This window comes from Podarcis melisellensis (assembly GCF_964234715.1).
Source record: "Podarcis melisellensis genome assembly, chromosome: 14".
NCBI lineage: Eukaryota > Metazoa > Chordata > Lepidosauria > Squamata > Lacertidae > Podarcis > Podarcis melisellensis.
Genome location: NC_138546.1, coordinates 5,532,180 through 5,550,887, shown reverse-complemented (window position 1 = coordinate 5,550,887; position 18,708 = coordinate 5,532,180). Strand labels below are relative to the sequence as shown.

The window sequence follows — 18,708 nt, the reverse complement described above, 5'->3', positions numbered from 1 at the left end:
ATCCGAAAGTGGCTGCTTTCGGAAACGTTTCCAACATAAAAGCTCCTTAACGGAAACACGTCGTCTGGCCTCTCGGCGTGACAGTTTCCGTCGAGGTGTGGGTGTCCCTATAGGAGGTCCTGAGACCTCCCCACTGGTTTCGCTTGAAGCGTCTCTGAGCCATCCCTCCGACTCACTTTCCCTTGGAGTTCTTGCTCGCCCTCTACTGGTTCCCTCTTCCGCTGCTACTGCTCTCTCAACCTCAGGGAGCCTTTGCGCCTCCGGCGCTTTAGATGTCAGTTCCCTGACATCCACCTCCCCTCCAGGGCCCCCTTCACCCCCTCCCGTCTCCTCTCCTACTGGCGGTGAGGAGGTAAAACCCCTGAAAGAACCTCCCTCATCTTCCGACGTCGCGAACACTTCCTTCCACTTGTTGCTGTTCCTACTCTCTAGGTACTCTTCGTCATCAGAGTCCACTCCATCTTCCAACTCCGACTCCGCGAACCCTTCCATTTCCTCTTCCTCATCGGTGGTGCCGAAATACTCCCTCCTAAACCTTGCTATAGGCTGAGGTTTCCTCGGGAACCTTTGGTGGAACGTTTCTGTTAAAACCTCGTCATTGACTTCCTCTGCACTTACCCAGGTGTTTTCTGACTCCGGTTCCCCTTCCCACGCCACCAAATACTCCACCTGATTACCCTTCCACCTGGAATCGAGGATTTCCGCTACATGGTTGCGGCGTTCCCTCTCTTCCAAGGCTGGTCCCCTGACGTGCTCCCCTTCACGTCCCCCCCTGTATGGTGACAGTAACGACCTGTGGAACACTGGGTGCAATTTCATGTGGTTGGGTAATCGGAGTTTGAAAGCTACCGGGTTGACCTGCTGAGTCACCTCAAAGGGTCCCAATCTTCTGGGCCTCAGTTTCTTACAACCCCCTTTGAACGGCAACCCTTGGGTTGACAACCACACTTGATCCCCCACCCTTATGGTTTCACCTTCCCTTCTGTTCTTGTCTGCCTGCTTCTTATATTGTGCCTTGGCCCTTTCTAAGTTGAGCTGGAGCTGCTGATGGATGGCTTCCATCTCTTCTACAAAATGTTCAGCCGCTGGGACGCTCCATCTCTCCCCTCCTTCCCCTGGAAATGCCCTGGGGTGACACCCGTAATTAGCCAAAAAGGGACTCATCCCTGTGGACACATTCTCCGCATTATTGTAGGCAAATTCTGCCAACGCCAACTTTTCGACCCAATCGTTCTCTCTGTCATTGACATAACACCTAAGATATTGTTGAAGAATGCCATTTGCCCTTTCCGCCTGCCCGTTGGTTTCAGGGTGCCGGGCAGTTGAAAAATTAACTTCCACGTGTAGCAAGCTCATGAGCTTCCTCCAGAACCTGGAAGTAAATTGTTTGCCTCGATCTGAGATCACCCTCGAGGGAGCCCCGTGCAACCTAAAGATATGTTCCACAAACAACTTCGCCGTTTCTTCCGCTGTGACTGCATGTGAGCATGCTACAAAATGGCACATCTTAGTTAACAGGTCTACTACTACCATGATGGCTGTTTTCCCCTTGGACCTTGGCAGATCCGTCATAAAATCTATTGATATCGCTTCCCAAGGCCGTTCTGGTGTGGGTAAAGGTTCTAATAACCCTGCCGGCGCCCTTCTTTCCCCTTTGGCTCGCTGACATTGGTCACACCCTCTTACATACTCCCTTACATCTTCCCTCACCTTAGGCCACCAAAATTCCCTGGTAACCAACCACATGGTTTTGTGTTGCCCAAAATGTCCCGCCGTGGGGCTATCATGCAACTGCTTGAGTACTCTCCCCCTCAATTCACCTTCGGGTATATACAGTGCCCCTTTGTAATACAATGCCCCATTTCTTTCCTCAAAACCTCCGGGGCTCTCGCCCTCCCCCCTGAGACCTCTGAGCTTATCCTGGGCATATTCATCATTTTCCGTTTCCTCCACCAGTTCCCGTTGCCCCACCAGCGCCGCCCCACACACCCAGCGGTCCTCCGGGATGACATGTCTCTCTTCGATCACCTCCTCCCCTTCCCAATATTCTGGTTTGCGTGAGAGCGCATCCGCCCTGACGTTTTCTGGGCCTGGCACATAACAAATCTCAAAGTTAAATTTGGAGAATTCCTGTGCCCATCTCACTTGTCGTTGGTTGAGCACTCGAGCTGTTCTCCAATACTCTAAATTTTTGTGGTCGGTGCACACTTGCACCTTGTGTTGTGCCCCAATTAATAAATGTCTCCACCTCCGGAATGCTTCGTGAATGGCAAGTAGTTCCCTGTCATACACCGTGTAATTCCTCTCGGACTTATTCAGTTTCCGCGAGAAGAATGCACACGGTCTCCACTCCGACGCACTCCTCCCCGGTTGAAGAAGGACCGCCCCTATAGCCCGGTCGGATGCATCTGTTTCCACTCTCATGGGTTTTTGTAAATCCACATGCAGAAGTTGTTCTTCCGAGGCGAAAGCCCTTTTCAGTTCTTCAAAGGCTCGATCCGCCTCCACCGTCCAAACAAATTTCTTCTTGCTGCTGAGGCAGTCGGTGATGGGCGCCGTCAAGTGGGCAAAGTTCTTGATGAACTTCCGATAAAAGTTCCCAAACCCCAAGAATCTTTGCACGTCCTTCTTGGTCTTCGGTGTCTTCCATTCCAGTACCGCTTGAACCTTACCTGGATCCATGGCCAATCCCTTGTCTGACAAGCGGTACCCCAGGAATTCCACCTCCTTGGTATGAAACTGGCACTTCTCCAGTTTCACCCACAGCTGGTTGGCTTGCAGCCTGCCCAACACTTCTCGAACGTCCCTCACATGCTGTTCCTCATCTTCCGAATACACCAACACGTCGTCTAAAAAGGCCACACAGTTCTTGTAGAGCAAAGGTCCCAGAACGTGGTTTATAAAAGCTTGAAAACAGGCGGAGCCCCCTTGTAGACCGAAGGGCATAACGAGGTATTCAAAGGCTCCCAAAGGGGTAAACATGGTGGTCTTCCATTCATCTCCCTTCCTTATGCGTATCAGATTGTACGCCCCCCGCAGGTCCAGTTTTGTAAAAATTTTTCCCTTCCTTACTCTGGTCAAAATGTCGTCAATTCGGGGCATAGGGAAAGCCAGGGGCTCCGACACTGCATTGAGGGCCCTGAAGTCACACACCAGTCTCGGTTTGTCTGTGTTCTTTTTGTCCACAAAAAACACTGGGCTGCCCCCCACCGCTCGGGACTCTCTGATGAAACCTCGCTTCAAGTTTTTGTCAATGAACTCCCTCAGCTCCTGCATCTCCCTGTCTGACATGGCGTACAGCTTGCCTACTGGGAGTTGGGCCCCTGGGAGTAGGTTGATTTGACAGTCAAAGGGTCTATGCGGTGGCAGTTTGTCTGCTTCCCTTTCGCTGAATACGTTGCTCAGATCTGCGTATTGCGGGGGCACCTTCCCTTTGCCTATCACTTCCATCCCCGCTAGGGTGACTCTGTCTCCTCCCGAGACCTTCCCCTCCTTGCAGTGTTCTAGGCAATGCGCTGACCCAAAGGAGACCACCCTCTGATGCCAGCCCACTAGCGGATCGTGTAGCGCCAGCCAGCTCATCCCCAAAATGATGGGCGCTCCTCCCAGGATGGCCACATTAAACGCTATCTGTTCGGTGTGCCTTGCCACTCTCATTATCATCGGGACAGTCTGTTGGCTAACTTCTCCCCCCAACAGCTCTCTGCCGTCAATCGTAGTCACCTGCAAGGGGTTACTTAAAGGGATGGTCTGTATCTGGTGCTCAGCTGCAAACTCCTTACTCATGAAATTACAGGAGCTGCCTGAATCCAAAAGCGCCTTGACCTTTAGTGGGTGTCCGTTTGGCAGTTCTAGTAACACCTCTATCACTAAAGCAGGTCTGGGAGGTTCTGGCATGGGCACTTTCATTGCTCTTTGGCCTGGCTGCTGTGCCCCGACGGTGGCAGCCAGGCGTTGGCTTTTACTTGCTCCTTGCTTTCCTCTTCCTTTCCCCCAACAGCTCCTGCCATCCCTTGCCATTCCTTTCTTTGTGGGCAGACTCTGGCAAAGTGCCCTGGCTGTTGGCAGAGATAACATCTCTTGGCGCTCTTTCCCTCCTTCTTCCGCCCTTCACTGGGATTTGAAACTGCGCGCGCCCGCGCTGTTCCAACTTCCATCGGCTCTGCCGGCGGGAAAGATGGCTCTGGAATGTCTGGAATGCGGAACTCCCTCCAACGGTCTCCTTTCCCTTCCCGCCTTTCCAAAGCCCTCGCCTCCTGGCGCGCTCCTATGGCCAGCGCAGATTTGGTTAATTGGTCCATAGACTCCGCCCTGGGCCCCCGGGAAAGCTCATCTTTGACGGTTGAAGAAAGCCCCTCTTCGAAAAGCATTTGGATGGGCTCCGCCGATAGGTCCCACCCCAATTTATGAATCAGCATAGTAAATTCAGTCCAGTACTCACGGACAGATCTGCTTCCTTGCTGGCAAGCCATTAACTGCCTTCGCACCACCCCCTGCTCAATATCGCTGGAAAACATCAGGTCCATGGCACGAAAAAACTTCCTCGTGTCCTTTAAGATCTCATTATTCGCTGCCATCAGGGGTCTAACCCAATCTTTCGCCCCGGATTCGAGATGGCCAATCACATACGCCACTCGCGATTCCTCGTCGGGGAAGTCATCAAACTGCAAGTTTAGAGCGTATTGCATCTCTGTTCTAAAGGCATGATAGTTCCTGGGATCCCCCCCGAATTTCTGCACCAATCCTGGTACCTTTCTGGCGAGCGGGGTGGTTTTCTCCTTTCCCTTTTCTGCATCCTGAGCCCTCCTCTCCTCAAGCCTCGCCGTTTGCAGCGCCAACTGGATCTCCAACGCTCTGTACCTTTCTTCCAGGCTTGGACCCCCTCCAGCTGCTCCTGCACCCCCGGTTCCGGCTGGGTTGCTCATGATGCTTCTCTCTGCACAAGCTGGCTTTCGGTGACTTTCGGATTGCTGTGATGGGACGATGAGCTGCTTGTGCGTAAAATGCAAGTCCCTCAGAGTTTGATCAGGTTTTCAAACCTCTGCCTGTGACGGAGCCCCTCCAGCATGGCTGCGTCAATCACTAGTAGAATCCGAAAGTGGCTGCTTTCGGAAACGTTTCCAACATAAAAGCTCCTTAACGGAAACACGTCGTCTGGCCTCTCGGCGTGACAGTTTCCGTCGAGGTGTGGGTGTCCCTATAGGAGGTCCTGAGACCTCCCCACTGGTTTCGCTTGAAGCGTCTCTGAGCCATCCCTCCGACTCACTTTCCCTTGGAGTTCTTGCTCGCCCTCTACTGGTTCCCTCTTCCGCTGCTACTGCTCTCTCAACCTCAGGGAGCCTTTGCGCCTCCGGCGCTTTAGATGTCAGTTCCCTGACAGATACGTTTGATCTTCTTGCAGTCCATGGGACTCTCAAGAGTCTCCTCCAGCACCATAATTCAATTCTTCAGCGACCAGCCTTCTTTATGGTCCAGCTCTCACTTCCATACATTACTACTGGGAAAACCATAGCTTTAACTATACGGTAAGGTGATGTCTCTGCTTTTTAAGATGCTGACTTCAGATGCTGCTGAAAAACTGGACGAGTGCAAATCCCTCTCAGAAGAAATTGGCAACAAGGAAACCCAAGATTCTGTGCTTGGCCTAAATTCTCCTCAGGAGGCTCCAAATGCTTCTCCCCTTTGCTCCGAATGCCCTATGTGGGCATCCGTATGACTGACACCATGGCCACGTTCACAGTGTACATTTAAAGCACTATGGCGCCACTTTTAAGTTCCCCACAAAGAATTCTGGGAGTTTTAATTTGTTAGGGGTGCTGATAGTTGTTAGGCGCTCACAGAGCTACAATTCTCAGAGTCAGCTGTGAAGTACAGACCTTCCCAAGTGACCCTATTTTCCATGGACAGTTCCGGATTTACAGAAGCCATCCCAGTTTCTGATTTGATGCCGGAATGTCCCACTTCTTGTTAGGGCGCCCCTATTTTCATCGGTGAAATGTTGGAGGGCATGGAGTTATTATTGTGACCCCTGAGGCAAGGAGAGAAGTATCTATGCAACCTTTAGAAAACATCTGAAGGGAGCCCTGAATAAGGAAGGGTTTTTTTAATGTTTCATGTTTTTCTTGTGTTTTTCTTGCTGCAAGAAGCCAAGTTACAGGGAACCAGGCAGAGGGCCTTCTTGATAGTGGCACCCGCCCTGTGGAACGCCCTCCCACCCGATGTCAAAGAGAAAAACAACTTCCAGACTTTTAGAAGACATCTGAAGGCAGCCCTGTTTAGGGAAGCTTTTAATGTTGAATAGACTATTGTATTTTAATATTCTGTTGGAAGCCGCCCAGAGTGGCTGGGGCAGCCCATTCAGATGGGTGGTGTACAGTATAAATAATAAAATAATAGTAACAACAACAGCAAAAACAATAACGATGGAATAGGCGGGAAGGTAAACGGTGTTTCCATGCGCTGCTCTGCTTTGCCAGAAGCGACTTAGTCATGCTGGCCACATGACCCGGAAGCTGTCTGCAGAAAAACGCTGGCTCCCTCGGCCTATAGAGCGAGATGAGCACGAAACTCCAGAGTTGTCTGCGACTGGACCTAACGGTGAGGGGTACCTTTACCTTTACTATTTTCATCAGAGAAATGTTGGAGGGTCCATGTTAAGCCACTCTGGGAGTTGTGACTCTGCCCAGCGTCTCTCAACCTGCATCTTGTAGTGGAGACATTTCGGGGTGGGTTGGCAGGTACAGCCCCCTGTTTTCACAGAAGTCCCACAAGCAGCTTACAGTTGTGGCATCAGAGCTGTAACAATCATGGGTGACTTGCCCTCTCCTTTCCATCGCCAGTGGGAATGCTGTGATTCTGTTAGGAACCAGGGCAGGCAACTGTCGTGCCCCATCTCGGCCGCTGCTTGTCTCATCGCCGTCGCCATGACGCCCAAACACCAAGGCTGTTTCCTTCCACCCTGTGAGAACATGTTCTGTATGACTTCAATAGAAGGATGGATCCAGTTTCCCAGGCTTTAGCTCAGCATCCTCAGAACAATGTTCCAAACACTCAGGAGGTGTAATCCTTCTCTCTGCAGGATGCTGCAAACAGAACTGATTTGCCTGTCTTATTCCTCCCGATATTACCTACCTTTGCAAGTAAACAGTATCAGCATGTAATAGGGGTGGCACTTTTTAAAACAGCCCCAGGTTGTTTGCTATTGTATTATTTACTTGTTTGTTTATGCCCCTGGTTGGGTTACAACATTAAAACACAATATTAAAAAGCAAGTTTGAAACAACTTCCAGTCACAAAAATAAAAAGAAGGTGGGTGCAAAAAAATATACACCCCAAGTGCCAAAAGCCAGGGTAAAGCTTTTGCCAGAAGCTGTGCAGTGAAGGTGCCAGGCACACCTCTGTAGGGAGGGAGTTTCACAGCTTAGGGGCCACCGTAAAGAAGGCCCCGTCCCCAAGTCTCTGAGGGTAGAGTAACTACCAAGAGGGCCCATGTCAGTCTCAGCAGGCGGTCTTTCGGATATTTGGGGCATGAGTCATTTATGGCTTTAAACGCTAATGTGAGCCTGGAAATGAACCAGCAATCAGTGCAGTTGTTTTAAATGGGTTATATGAGATCTAACTGGAACCCCAGCTAGTATTCTACTCTACAGTATTGGCACATTTGCAAAGCTAAGCAGGGTCCGGTATGGTTTCAAATTGGATGGGGAACCGCGTGTAGAGATTTCTGCATTGCAGAGGGTTGGATTAGATGATCCTTTGAGTACCTTCCAACTCTCCAATTTCTGTGATCTTATAAGTTGCTCCTCCAGAAACCAACTGAGGCAAGTGAAAAAGAAAGAACTAAGAGCAACCGGGAGACAAAAGATAAAGGAGCCATTTGAGAAAATATGGAAAGCCTTAATTGATTATACAATTGTAAAAGGATAATGTTTGCTTCCTGCCCTTGATATAATCTAGACTAAATTACCTTTCGACTTATCTTTTTATCTTGAAGCCCTGTAGGGAAGAATTTTATAAATAAAACCCCATAAAGAAAATACAAAGGAGAGAGAAAGTATTAAAATTATCACTATATATAGTACTGAGCTGCCTTAAGCCTGTTATGTCAATAATTCACCCCTGGCAAAGAAAAGGCATCTCTTAGAAAACAGGATGAAGCAACATTTTGAAAGAGCCAGAAATCCAATGCAATTGAATACCCATTTAAAATTAAACCCTGCCTGTGCCCACCTGCTATGTTTTTTTCCACCCTTCATTTCAAAAGCCTTCCTGAATAAAACATGTTTTCAACCAGGGCTGGGCCAAATTCAGCTCTCTGGGCCGCGGGACACGCTGTGATTGTTTTTGGCCAGTGGAATGTGCCATTGGATAATGCCTCTTATTTCCTAGATGGAGCAAGTTCCACAGTACAGGTGCCACAACTATGAAGGCTCTGCTTCAGGTGCTTACAGACGTAACTTCAGTGAAGGAGGGCCCATTCCCCATCTTGAGGGAACAGGAAATGTGGAGCTCCAGAAAGATCTTGGTCTGCCAGTTACCTTAACTGTGCAAAGTGGCCTCTGTGGGAAAATAATCGGACCTGGTGAAAGGCAACTTCCTATGATCAGTGGACAGGGAGACCCCCTTATCCCTGCATCCACTGGATCTGGAAGCTGAAGGAGGACGAGGAATAGTTTTCAAGAAGAGGTCTGAATCAGACTGTCTCCCACCCAGCGCAACTCAACCTCCCCTAATGCAGAAGGCGAAAGGAACAGTCTGAGGCCTTTCAGTACCAACACTGACGCTAATGACCCCAAGCCAGGGTGACCCCCCCTTTCCATTTCCTGAAACTCCACTTCAGAAGTGAGACTCTGGTGGACATGAAGTCCCTGCTTGCTGTTAAAGCCACTGTTGAGCTTTGGGCTGTTATCAGAACAACGCCTGTCTTCAACAGGAGCTGTCCAAAGTCCTGTAAGGCCTGGACCAACCTCTTGAAGCATCCAGCCGCCTCTTGTTTCCTGTGTCGCCCAGCCTGGCTGAAATAGGGCAGCATTAAAGCAGAAGAGAGGGAAGCGGGTGGCGCTGTGGGTTAAACCACAGAGCCTAGGGCTTGCCGATCAGAAGGTTGGCGGTTCGAATCCCTGCAGTGCCGGGGTGAGCTCCCGTTGCTCAGCCCCTGCTCCTGCCAACCTAGCAGTTCGAAAGCACGCCCAAGTGCAAGTAGATAAATAGGTACCACTCCAGTGGGAAGGTAAACGGCATTTCCATGCACTGCTCTTGTTCGCCAGAAGCGGCTTAGTCATGCTGGCCACATGACCCGGAAGCTGCACGCCAGCTCCCTCAGCCAGTAAAGCGAGATGAGCGCCGCAACCCCAGAGTTGGCCACGGCTGGACCTAATGGACAGGGGTCCTTTTACCTTTAAAGCAGAAGGGGAGAACCAGAACTGAGTCTTCACCCCCTTCCCACTGGCCCACCTTAGCCCTCCCAGGAAGAGGAGAGTGAGTCCATTTGTGCTCTTTTCCCTGTTTGCAGCGAATACTTTCCCTTGAAGAAGAAAAAACTGTGTTTACTGAGGAGGCCTGGAAATGAGATTGCAAAAAAAGGGGAGAGAAACGTGATCAAGGACTAATCGCTCGTATTTGTGATGGTTCTCTGAAAATAGTTGCTTCTAGAATAGCAGGAGAAGTCAATCCAGCTTTTCTTCCACTCGGTCCCTTGACGCCACATTGATCGTTTTCTTCCTGCGCGCCAGCTAAACAAGGTCAGCCGCTGGTTTGGGCCCCTGAAGCAAATAAATGTTTTGAAGTAAGAACCCAACAGGCTCTCATTGCTCTCATCTCCTGCCCGGAGCGTCACTCAGTGGCTCAGAGATGGGATGTAATGACTTTTGCTCAATGCAAGGGGCAGGTCAGATTGATTACAGACTTGTCACGTCAGTTGTTGACTGCTGCAAGGAAGCCAGAAACTTCTCGATCTGCCGCATGAGTTGAGTCTGTGTGTCCGCGAAATGCCACCTCCTTTTCTCGAGGTCCCCTTTGCAGCCCCAAGAAAGCAGGTGGCGGCATTTTGGTTTATTTCAGAGGGAGGGGTGGAATTTAGAGGGTGGTGGGTTCAAAGCTCACTGGAATCTTTTGGGCTCCTTGGAGTTGCTAGTCGCTGTTTTGCTGCCATCAGACCGCTGTTCTGGAACAATGTCATGCCAAAATCCTGCTGGGGCATTCTCAGACTAGAGTCAGGGGAGATGTAGATGAGTTTAGCTTACTCTGCCCTCAAGATTCATTTCTTGACCCCCCCAAATCTGGATGTATTTTTACCCCCTTTTTTGCATATGAGCCAACGCGGGTGGCACTGTGGGTTAAACCACAGAACCTAGGACTTGCTGATCAGAAGGTCGGCGGTTCGAATCCCCGCAATGACGGGGTGAGCTCCCGTTGCTTGCTCCCTGCTCCTGCCCACCTAGCAGTTCAAAAGCACACCAGTGCAAGTAGATAAATAGGTACCACTCCGGCAGGAAGGTAAACGGTGTTTCTGTGTGCTGCTCTGGTTCGCCAGAAGCGGCTTAGTCATGCTGGCCACATGACCCGGAAGCTGTACACCGGCTTCCTTGGCCAATAAAACAAGATGAGCGCTGCAACCCCAGAGTCGGTCACGACTGGACCTAATGGTCAGGGGCCCCTTTACCTTTACCTGTCCCCAAATTTGGGTCAAACTATGGCCTCAGCCCAAAGATTTGGTCCAACACTAGCAGTGCTTTTCTTCTTGGTCCACATAGAACTTAGGTAGCTACCAGACCACTGACCCGCCTAGCTGAGAATGGGCTGCACCAGCAGCAATCTAGGGAGGTTTCTCTCCCAGCCCTCCTTGGAGGTGCCAGGGAATGAACCTGGGACCTTCTGCATGCAAAGCAGTTGTTCTGCCATTGAGCTACAGCCCTTGCAGTTGTCAGATGGCAGCTGCTCCCAGAAAGCTCCAAACCTTGAGGTCCACCTGACCTGGTTTAACAGACCAACGGAAACCAGATATTGTATGGGGTTGATTGGCAGCTGCCTGTTGTGACACTAACCCCTGGAGCCCTTTTGCAACTCTTTTTATGTTGACTTTGTTGTTGTTTTTAAATCGGCCAATGGAAGTTCAAATAAATATACATGATCCACCAGATTTTAATCCCAATTGTTTAGTACACACAAACTCAAGCATGGTTGCTGTCGAAACATGATCAAATAGTTCTTTATTCTAGTTAGGGCAATGGTTTGCTTTGTCCTTCCTTCTACGATGGTGCCTGCCGTCACAGATATACGCACCACCTATTTTTAAAAAATGTTTCCCTTACATTTAACCTACTTCTGGGATGCAGCTGCTTTGCGTCGTGGTCTCGTATGATACGCGTTTCGGCTCTTCGGTATATCAAATCAGAACTCATGTGGGCCAATTGTTTACCTGGCAGTTTCCACATCTGTGACTTAACCTTATCATCAAACTCCAGCATCTAAATGTCCTTCCTTTTCCCACATTGTTAGTGCGTCTCGCTCGCCTGCCATCCTCCTCACAGCAGCAAAATTGCCAATCACCAAGCGCTACCTAGATACTGTTTTTTGGTCATTCTCATTCATTTGTCCTCTCCGCTGTGACCCATTTCTGAAGTGGTTAACTCAGCTCGATCTGAGGAGAGGAACTTGATCAGGGCTTTCATCAGAACAAAACAATCCTCTAAGTGGGCTTAGGCACAAGCTCTGTCCTCTACAGGCCCCGGATTGATCAAAGGAAGACACACGTCACGCCGAGATGAATCCGTCGCCGGCCAATGAGGGAACGCTTTCTCCAAAACCCCGGCAGAGAAGCGGCCAGCTTTCCTAGGATGCTAACTTAACATCAATTCAGGCTACGTACCCATTGAGCCAGGGGTTGTTAGCTCTTTTTGGAACTGGATTTCTGGAGTTAGTGCTGTGGGTGACGCCTCCCCTAGTCACTTCTCCGCCCCCCTGCATCAGGCACACTGTTCACAGAGAGACAGAAAAAGGTCAGATTTACACTGCACATTTAAAGCTCTGCAATCCCTCTTCTTCTTCTTCTTCTTCTTCGAAATAATTTTATTTGATTTTACAAGTGCAAAGTAATACAAAATAAATATCCCTATTTAGAGATTTCTCTGAATCTCGAGATTTCCCACCATCCCCTACACTGGTCCTATTGTTCACCTTTTCAACTGCATAGTATTTCATAATCCATATTATAAATCTCCCCATCTCACCCATGTTATTTGCTACATTACAAGTGTTATTGAAAAATCCTGCTAATGTTTTCATCTGCTTACTGTTGTCTCTTAAATAAATGCCCCCCATTCTTTATTAAAGTTTTTGTCTTCTTGGTTCCTGAGCTTCCCGGTCAGTTTTTTCCATTTTGGCGTATTCCAGGCATAGGCAAACTCGCCCTCCAGATGTTTTGGGACTACAACTCCCATCATTCCTGACCACTGGTCCCGTTAGCTGGGGATGATGGGAGTTGTAGTCCCAAAACATCTGGAGGGCTGAGTTTGCCTATGCCTGGCGTATTCCAACAGCCTGACTTGCCATTCCTCTCTGATTATTGTGATACCACTTTAAACTAGTTAAGAAAGGTAAAAGGTGTGGGACGCAGAAGGTTAGAAGGCTCAGGAGCCAGGAAGTGATGGTGGGAGAATGATGAGTGGTCAGAGGGAAAAGACTGGGAAGAGGAGGTGTCAGAAGCTGAAGAGGCAACAGGGCTAAGTGAGCGGGAGGAGTCTGTGGCAGAGAGCAGTCCAGACTCAGAGGCGGAAGCTGGAGGAGGAGAGGAGGGAGACCAAAAAGCAGAGATGAGTCAGGCTGCTGAAGAGTCCTGGGTGTCTCCCTGTACTACTGCCACAAGCTTCCCTCTCCAACTTGTCTCCCAGAACCAGAAAAGGCATGAAACAGGCGGAGGAGAGATTAGCAATGTGCAGACACAGTCTCTGATTGGTAAAACCCCTGGAGAGGAGGGGACTTAGACAACTACGGGGAGGTGGCTATGGGGAGGCCTCAGCCCAGTATACCTGAAGGAGTGTCTCCACCTCCATTGTTCAGCCCATACACTGAGGTCCAGCTCCGAGGGCCTTCTGGCGGTTCCCTCACTGCGAGAAGCAAAGTTACAGGGAACCAGGCAGAGGGCCTTCTCGGTAGTGGCGCCCAACCTGTGGAACGCCCTCCCCTCCCACCAGATGTCAAAGGAATAGACAACTACCTGACGTTTAGAAGACATCTGAAAGCAGCCCTCTTTAGGAAAGTTTTTTTAAAAAAATGACTGATGTTTTAATGTATTTTTAATCTCCTGTTGGAAGCTGCCTAGAGTGGCTGGGGAAACCCAGCCAGATGGGCAGGATATAAGTAATACATTATTATTATTATTATTATTATTTCAGCCTCAGTAACTGATCTGTGAGGCAATACCTACTGGGGATGAACTGCTATGGTTATTAGGCCTGACACTCAACCCAGTCTGAGGGGGCCGTGTTTTTGCTAATAAAGAGTTAACTCCAACTTTCACAGTGTGATTTACTGCCAGCTCACTCCTGACGGAGAACCACAAATGAACAGGTATAAGTCCCCGTCCCGTCCCCCCATGTGTCCTAGGGTGGGTTACAACATGATAACGGTTACAAAGTTAAATAAATGCAAAGCATTTGGAATCAGAAGAATAGGGTGGATCGTGAAACACACTTTAATTATTACATGTCATTTTAATGATTTTTGGTACTATTTTTATGCTGTATAGTTACATACCTCCTTATTATATTCTAAGAGTTGGTGGTATTTACGTAAATACTTTTATAAATAAATATGGGGGCACATCCAGCTGAGTCTTCCTTTTGGATCTAGACAGCAAATGCACGTCGGCACTTTTGAGTCTCCCTTTTACCTCCTTCTTTTTAACCTCCTTGGCCTACATTTCTGAGCTGGGGGTCGGGGAGTCGTTCCTCATCCGATTCTGCTGACTCCTTTTCGTGGGTTTATATAACCACCTTAAGCAGCTTGCCTAATCTCAGCAGTTAGCTTCATCATTCCATCTCCCGAAAGCAAAATCACATTGTTTAACTTAGCAAGAGAGAGGGGACCCAATTAGGTCAAGAGGCAGTTTTCGCCAAGGAGAGATTGGCCGGGTTTTTTTGCCAACGGACAGAGTGGGGAGGTGGAGAGAGTTTGCCACCCGATGGCAAATTTGAAACTTTGGGCCTCCTCCTTCGGAGGGCCAGCGCAACAGCTTCCCGGCCCCCTGACTCAACTGCGTCTTACATAAGGCCGTTCTAGAATATTGGCCGTAAGAAACCACTTACCCGTTTCTCACCTCTTTGTCTCCTTCCGCCTTCTCAAACTCAGGCATGCGAGCCCAGCTGGTCTCATCCTGACGGCAGTGGTGGCGCTGTGCTACACAATTGCTTTGCGGTACGAAGGGTGAGTCTCTTTGGTCCTTGCTGAACAGAATAACCAGAAGCAATTTCGTTTCACAGAATTGTGTAGAGGGAAGAGACTCTCTCTCCTCGCCCAGTTAACTTACCCGGTATGTGTGTGTGTTTTATCCCTTTTGAAACATGAAACTGCTTTGCACTGAGTCAGACGAAGGACCCCACAAGCTCGAAATGTATTGACCGATTTGCTTACAGCATCCCTTCCCCAACTTTTCCTCCAAGGAGATCGAGGGAGCGTACGTAGCTCTCCCCCTTTCACCCCCACAACAACCCAGTGAGGTAGGCTAGGCTGAGAGGCAGTGACTGGCCCAAGTCATGGCCAAGCTGGAATTTGATCCTAGTCTGACTCTCTCAAGCTTGGGTCTCCTCCAGCTGTTGTTGGACTACAATTCCCATCATCCCTGATCACTAGCTAGGGATGATTGGGGTTGCAGTCCATCAACAGCTGAAGACCCAAGTTTAGCCAGTCACCAGTTTAGCTGCTGCATTCTGCCAGAAAATCAGGCATGGGAGACCTGTGACCTCCTGATGTTAGACCAGAATTCCTTCTGAATCCCAGTTGCTGGAAGCTACAAGAGGGGAGGGACGTGGGTGGCGCTGTGGGTTAAACCACAGAGCCTAGGACGTTGCCGATCAGAAGGTTGGCGGTTCGAATCCCCGCGACCGGGTGAGCTCCCGTTGCTGAGTCCCTGCTCCTGCCAGCCTAGCAGTTTGAAAGCACATCAAAGTGCAAGTAGATAAATAGGTACCGCTCCAGCAGGAAGGTAAAAGGCGTTTCCATGTGCTGCTCTGGTTCGCCAGAAGCGGCTTAGTCATGCTGGCCACATGACCCGGAAGCTGTATGCCGGCTCCCTTGGCCAATAAAGCGAGATGAGCGCCACAACCCCAGAGTCGGCCACGACTGGACCTAACGGTCAGGGGTCCCTTTACCTTTACAAGAGGGGAGAGTGCTCTTGTGCTCAAGTCCTGCATGCGAATTTCCCACAGGCTTCCAGTTGGCTACTGTGAGATCAGGATGCTGAAATGGACAGGCCATTGGCCTGATCCAGCCGGCTTTTCTTATAGCTTTTGCTCTGAACCAGCAAAGAACTTTCTGCCAATACCCGACCCGATTAGACGGCTGGCTTCCCAAACCGGCAAGAAACATTTTGTACTCCTCCAGTTGCCATGCATGATTTTCTCTCGCTCGAACCCACACACTCGTTGAAAAAGCGTCTCCTGCTGCATTAATTATACGCTGGCAGCTCCCGATATTTCCAGTTCGTTCATTCAAATGTGATCTGCGAAAAGAAGGGGGAGGTCTAACTCTGCTTCCTCTTGTGCTGACGGAGAAACCCCTAGGTGGTGACTAGAAGTGGAGTTTATTTACCTGCTAGCAAAATGCCTTTTATTCAGGCGTGAGAAGGAGACAACATCCCATAACCCTGGCCTGAGGGAAGAGGAGATGTGTAGCACCCATGGTACCCTCTCCCACAACGTTCTTGTCAACCACATTCAATTTACCATGAAACTGTGGACTGTGGAACTCACTGCCACAGGAGCCAGCGATGGCCACCAATTCAGATGGCTTTGAAAGAGGGCTGGACAATTTCACAAAAGCTACCAGTTGCTTGGGACGCGGGTGGCGCTGTGGGTTAAACCACAGAGCCTAGGACTTGCCGATCAGAAGGTTGGCGGTTCGAATCCCTGCGACGGGGTGAGCTCCTGTTGCTCGGTCCCCGCTCCTGCCAACCTAGCAGTTCGAAAGCAAATAAAAGTACAAGTAGATAAATAGGTACCACTCCGGCGGGAAGGTAAACGGCATTTCCGTGCGCTGCTCTGGTTTGCCAGAAGCGGCTTAGTCATGCTGGCCACATGACCCGGAAGCTGTACGCCGGCTCCCTCAACCAGTAAAGCGAGATGAGCTCCGCAACCCCAGAGTCGGTCATGACTGGAGCTAATGGTCAAGGGTCCGTTTACCTTACCAGTTGCTTACTGGCCATGACAGCTGTGCCATGCCGCCACAGTTGGAGGCAGTCAATGCTTCTGAATACTGGAAGCTGCAGGAGGGGATAACTCCCTTGTTTTCGAATTCTGCTTTCTGGTTTCCCATGATGGACATCCAGTTGGCCAATATGAGAACAGGACGCCGGGCTACGTAGGCCATCGGCTTGATCCAACAGGAACTCCTCCTATGTTCTTATTTAAGTTTAGAAACAGAAATCTGTCTTGTACTAAGTCAGTCCATTGTGCCATATAACTCAGTGTTGTCTGCACGGACTGGCAGCAGCTCTCCAGAGACTCAGGTCTTGCTGTGCCCTACCTGGAGATCCCTGGGCCTGAACCTGAGACCTTATTTGTGCAAAGGATGTGCTTTTCTATTGAACCGCATCCCTTTCACAGGAAGTTATAGCCACTAACATCAAATCCGCTCCTATACACTCAGCTCCAGCCTGGCTTCCATCTGTTGGTCATGCTAAGCTGTGACACACAGAACTGACTTACTTAACAATAGTCAGAGACCAGGTTTGTTGGGGAAAGGGGCAAAGGTCGGGGGCCGAGGGCATGCTAAGGACTTGCCCGTTCTGCCACCCCAGCCATTTAACGCCATATTCAGCCTGCATGTATAGGCAAGGATTTATGGTTCTGTTTTGGCAGTAGGGGCTCAAACACATGGCTTCCCCTGGGAACTGCAGTTTACCTCTTACGAAGCTACAACTCCCAGCACCCTCCCCCCTGGTTTTCACCTGCAATCTTAACAGAAAAAGGAGCGGAGTGAATACAAACTAAATACAATTAATAACAATAGATCCCAGCACCCCAAACTACAGTTCCCATGATTCTTTGGGGGAAGCCATGTGCGCTTTATTTTATTTTATTTTTGAATAATATTTTATTAAGTTTTAACAATAAAGAAAATATAGAACAACAAATAGAAAAAAACACGAGAAGAATACAGAAACACAAAAATGCAAAGATACAAAAGTACAAACATTTAACATAAAAAACAAAAAAACAAAAAACAAAAATCCCTCTTTTTTAATTTCTCATCTTTGATTAAGTTATTTTCCTGACTTCCTCACGCCTCCCTTTTTTGTATTCCATTTAGAAATTGGTTCAGCAAATTCATATCCTGTTTGTTTATCCTTAATTATTTTTCCTCACATATTATAGCTTCAAGTTTTCATCTAATATCAATCCAATCTTACATTTGACCTTGTTACTAGAACCCCTTCATTTCATTTCAATGTCATCAACATTCAAAACCATGTGCGCTTTAAATGTGTGGGTTTGGCGCAGGAAGAGACGGAAGGCAACGGGGGTCGTCTCATGTTAATCACCTCCTTCTTCTTCTTCTTCTTGTCTCCCTGTCAAACTTGTATGCCGCTCCTGATTCCCTCTGGCAGGCCTTTCACAGAAGAAATCTATCGCCAGAAAGCAGCCAAGAGGAAATAGGCTACAAGAAGCCTGAGAAGAATGGCTCAGTTTGGAAGCTGGAAGCTAGCCTGCTGCTGCCGCCACTAGCTAATGGGTGCAGGATAATTTGACGGGGTATGAAAAGTACAGCCTGACTTCTAATCAAGCTTTCCACGGACTCTTCAGAAGCCTCCTTTCGAGATGGAGTTGGGAGGGAGTGGTTGTGGAAGGACCCCCCCCCCAATCCTTCACAAAGCCTCTCACCAGCCCCAGGCGGGGAGGGGTCTTTTCACGAAGACCCCCGCGCCACCCCTGCCATTCAGCAGCTTCCATTAAGTGTGCCAAGTCTGAATGCCTTGATTATATACTGGAGAGCGTCGAGAAAAGTGGAACAGGCAGGAGGCCTGGTTATTTTATGTAACCACACATCCCCAAAAGATGATTAATGTGCATTCCTCTTGGGGGGAGGAGAGAAAAGCCATAATTGCACAGGACCGTTGAACGCACACGAGAGCTTTGCCCCTGCTGGCATAGAGGAGATGGCGTTAACCTTTTGGGAAGGGAAGCGGGGTTTGGAGCAAAGGTTTAGAGGTCTTTCTTCTGCTACCCCTCTTCTTGCGGAGCTTTGCAGCCAGAGCATCACACTGGGAAGCTCGGCAGGTGTTTTTTTGTGGGGCGCCCCAGAGCTCGAACGGTTATATGGTGTGCCTTTTGCTGGGCTGAACCATTCCACACTACAGCTGGAGAACTTGACAGGTTTTGAGCAAGGAGAGCCAAGCCCTTCTCCCCATAGAAAACAAACATGTCACGGGAAAGACATAAGCTAAACATTTTTCCTGATAAGCTAGAATTCTGTGCAGGGAGGTTCTTGCTGGTT

General features: G+C 49.3%; 1 protein-coding gene across 1 annotated transcript in view; it reads left to right on the top strand.

Moving 5' to 3' along the window:
- The window catches only part of PEMT (phosphatidylethanolamine N-methyltransferase), a 106,215-nt gene extending 88,142 nt beyond the window's left edge, over positions 1–18,073 (top strand). The window contains exons 6-7 of the mRNA XM_081889373.1: positions 14,347–14,421; positions 17,822–18,073. Of these exons, the coding sequence (XP_081745499.1) occupies positions 14,347–14,421; positions 17,822–17,870 (124 nt within the window). The 3' untranslated portion in view covers positions 17,871–18,073. The remainder of the gene's footprint in view (positions 1–14,346; positions 14,422–17,821) is intronic.
- The last annotated feature ends 635 nt before the right edge of the window (positions 18,074–18,708 follow it).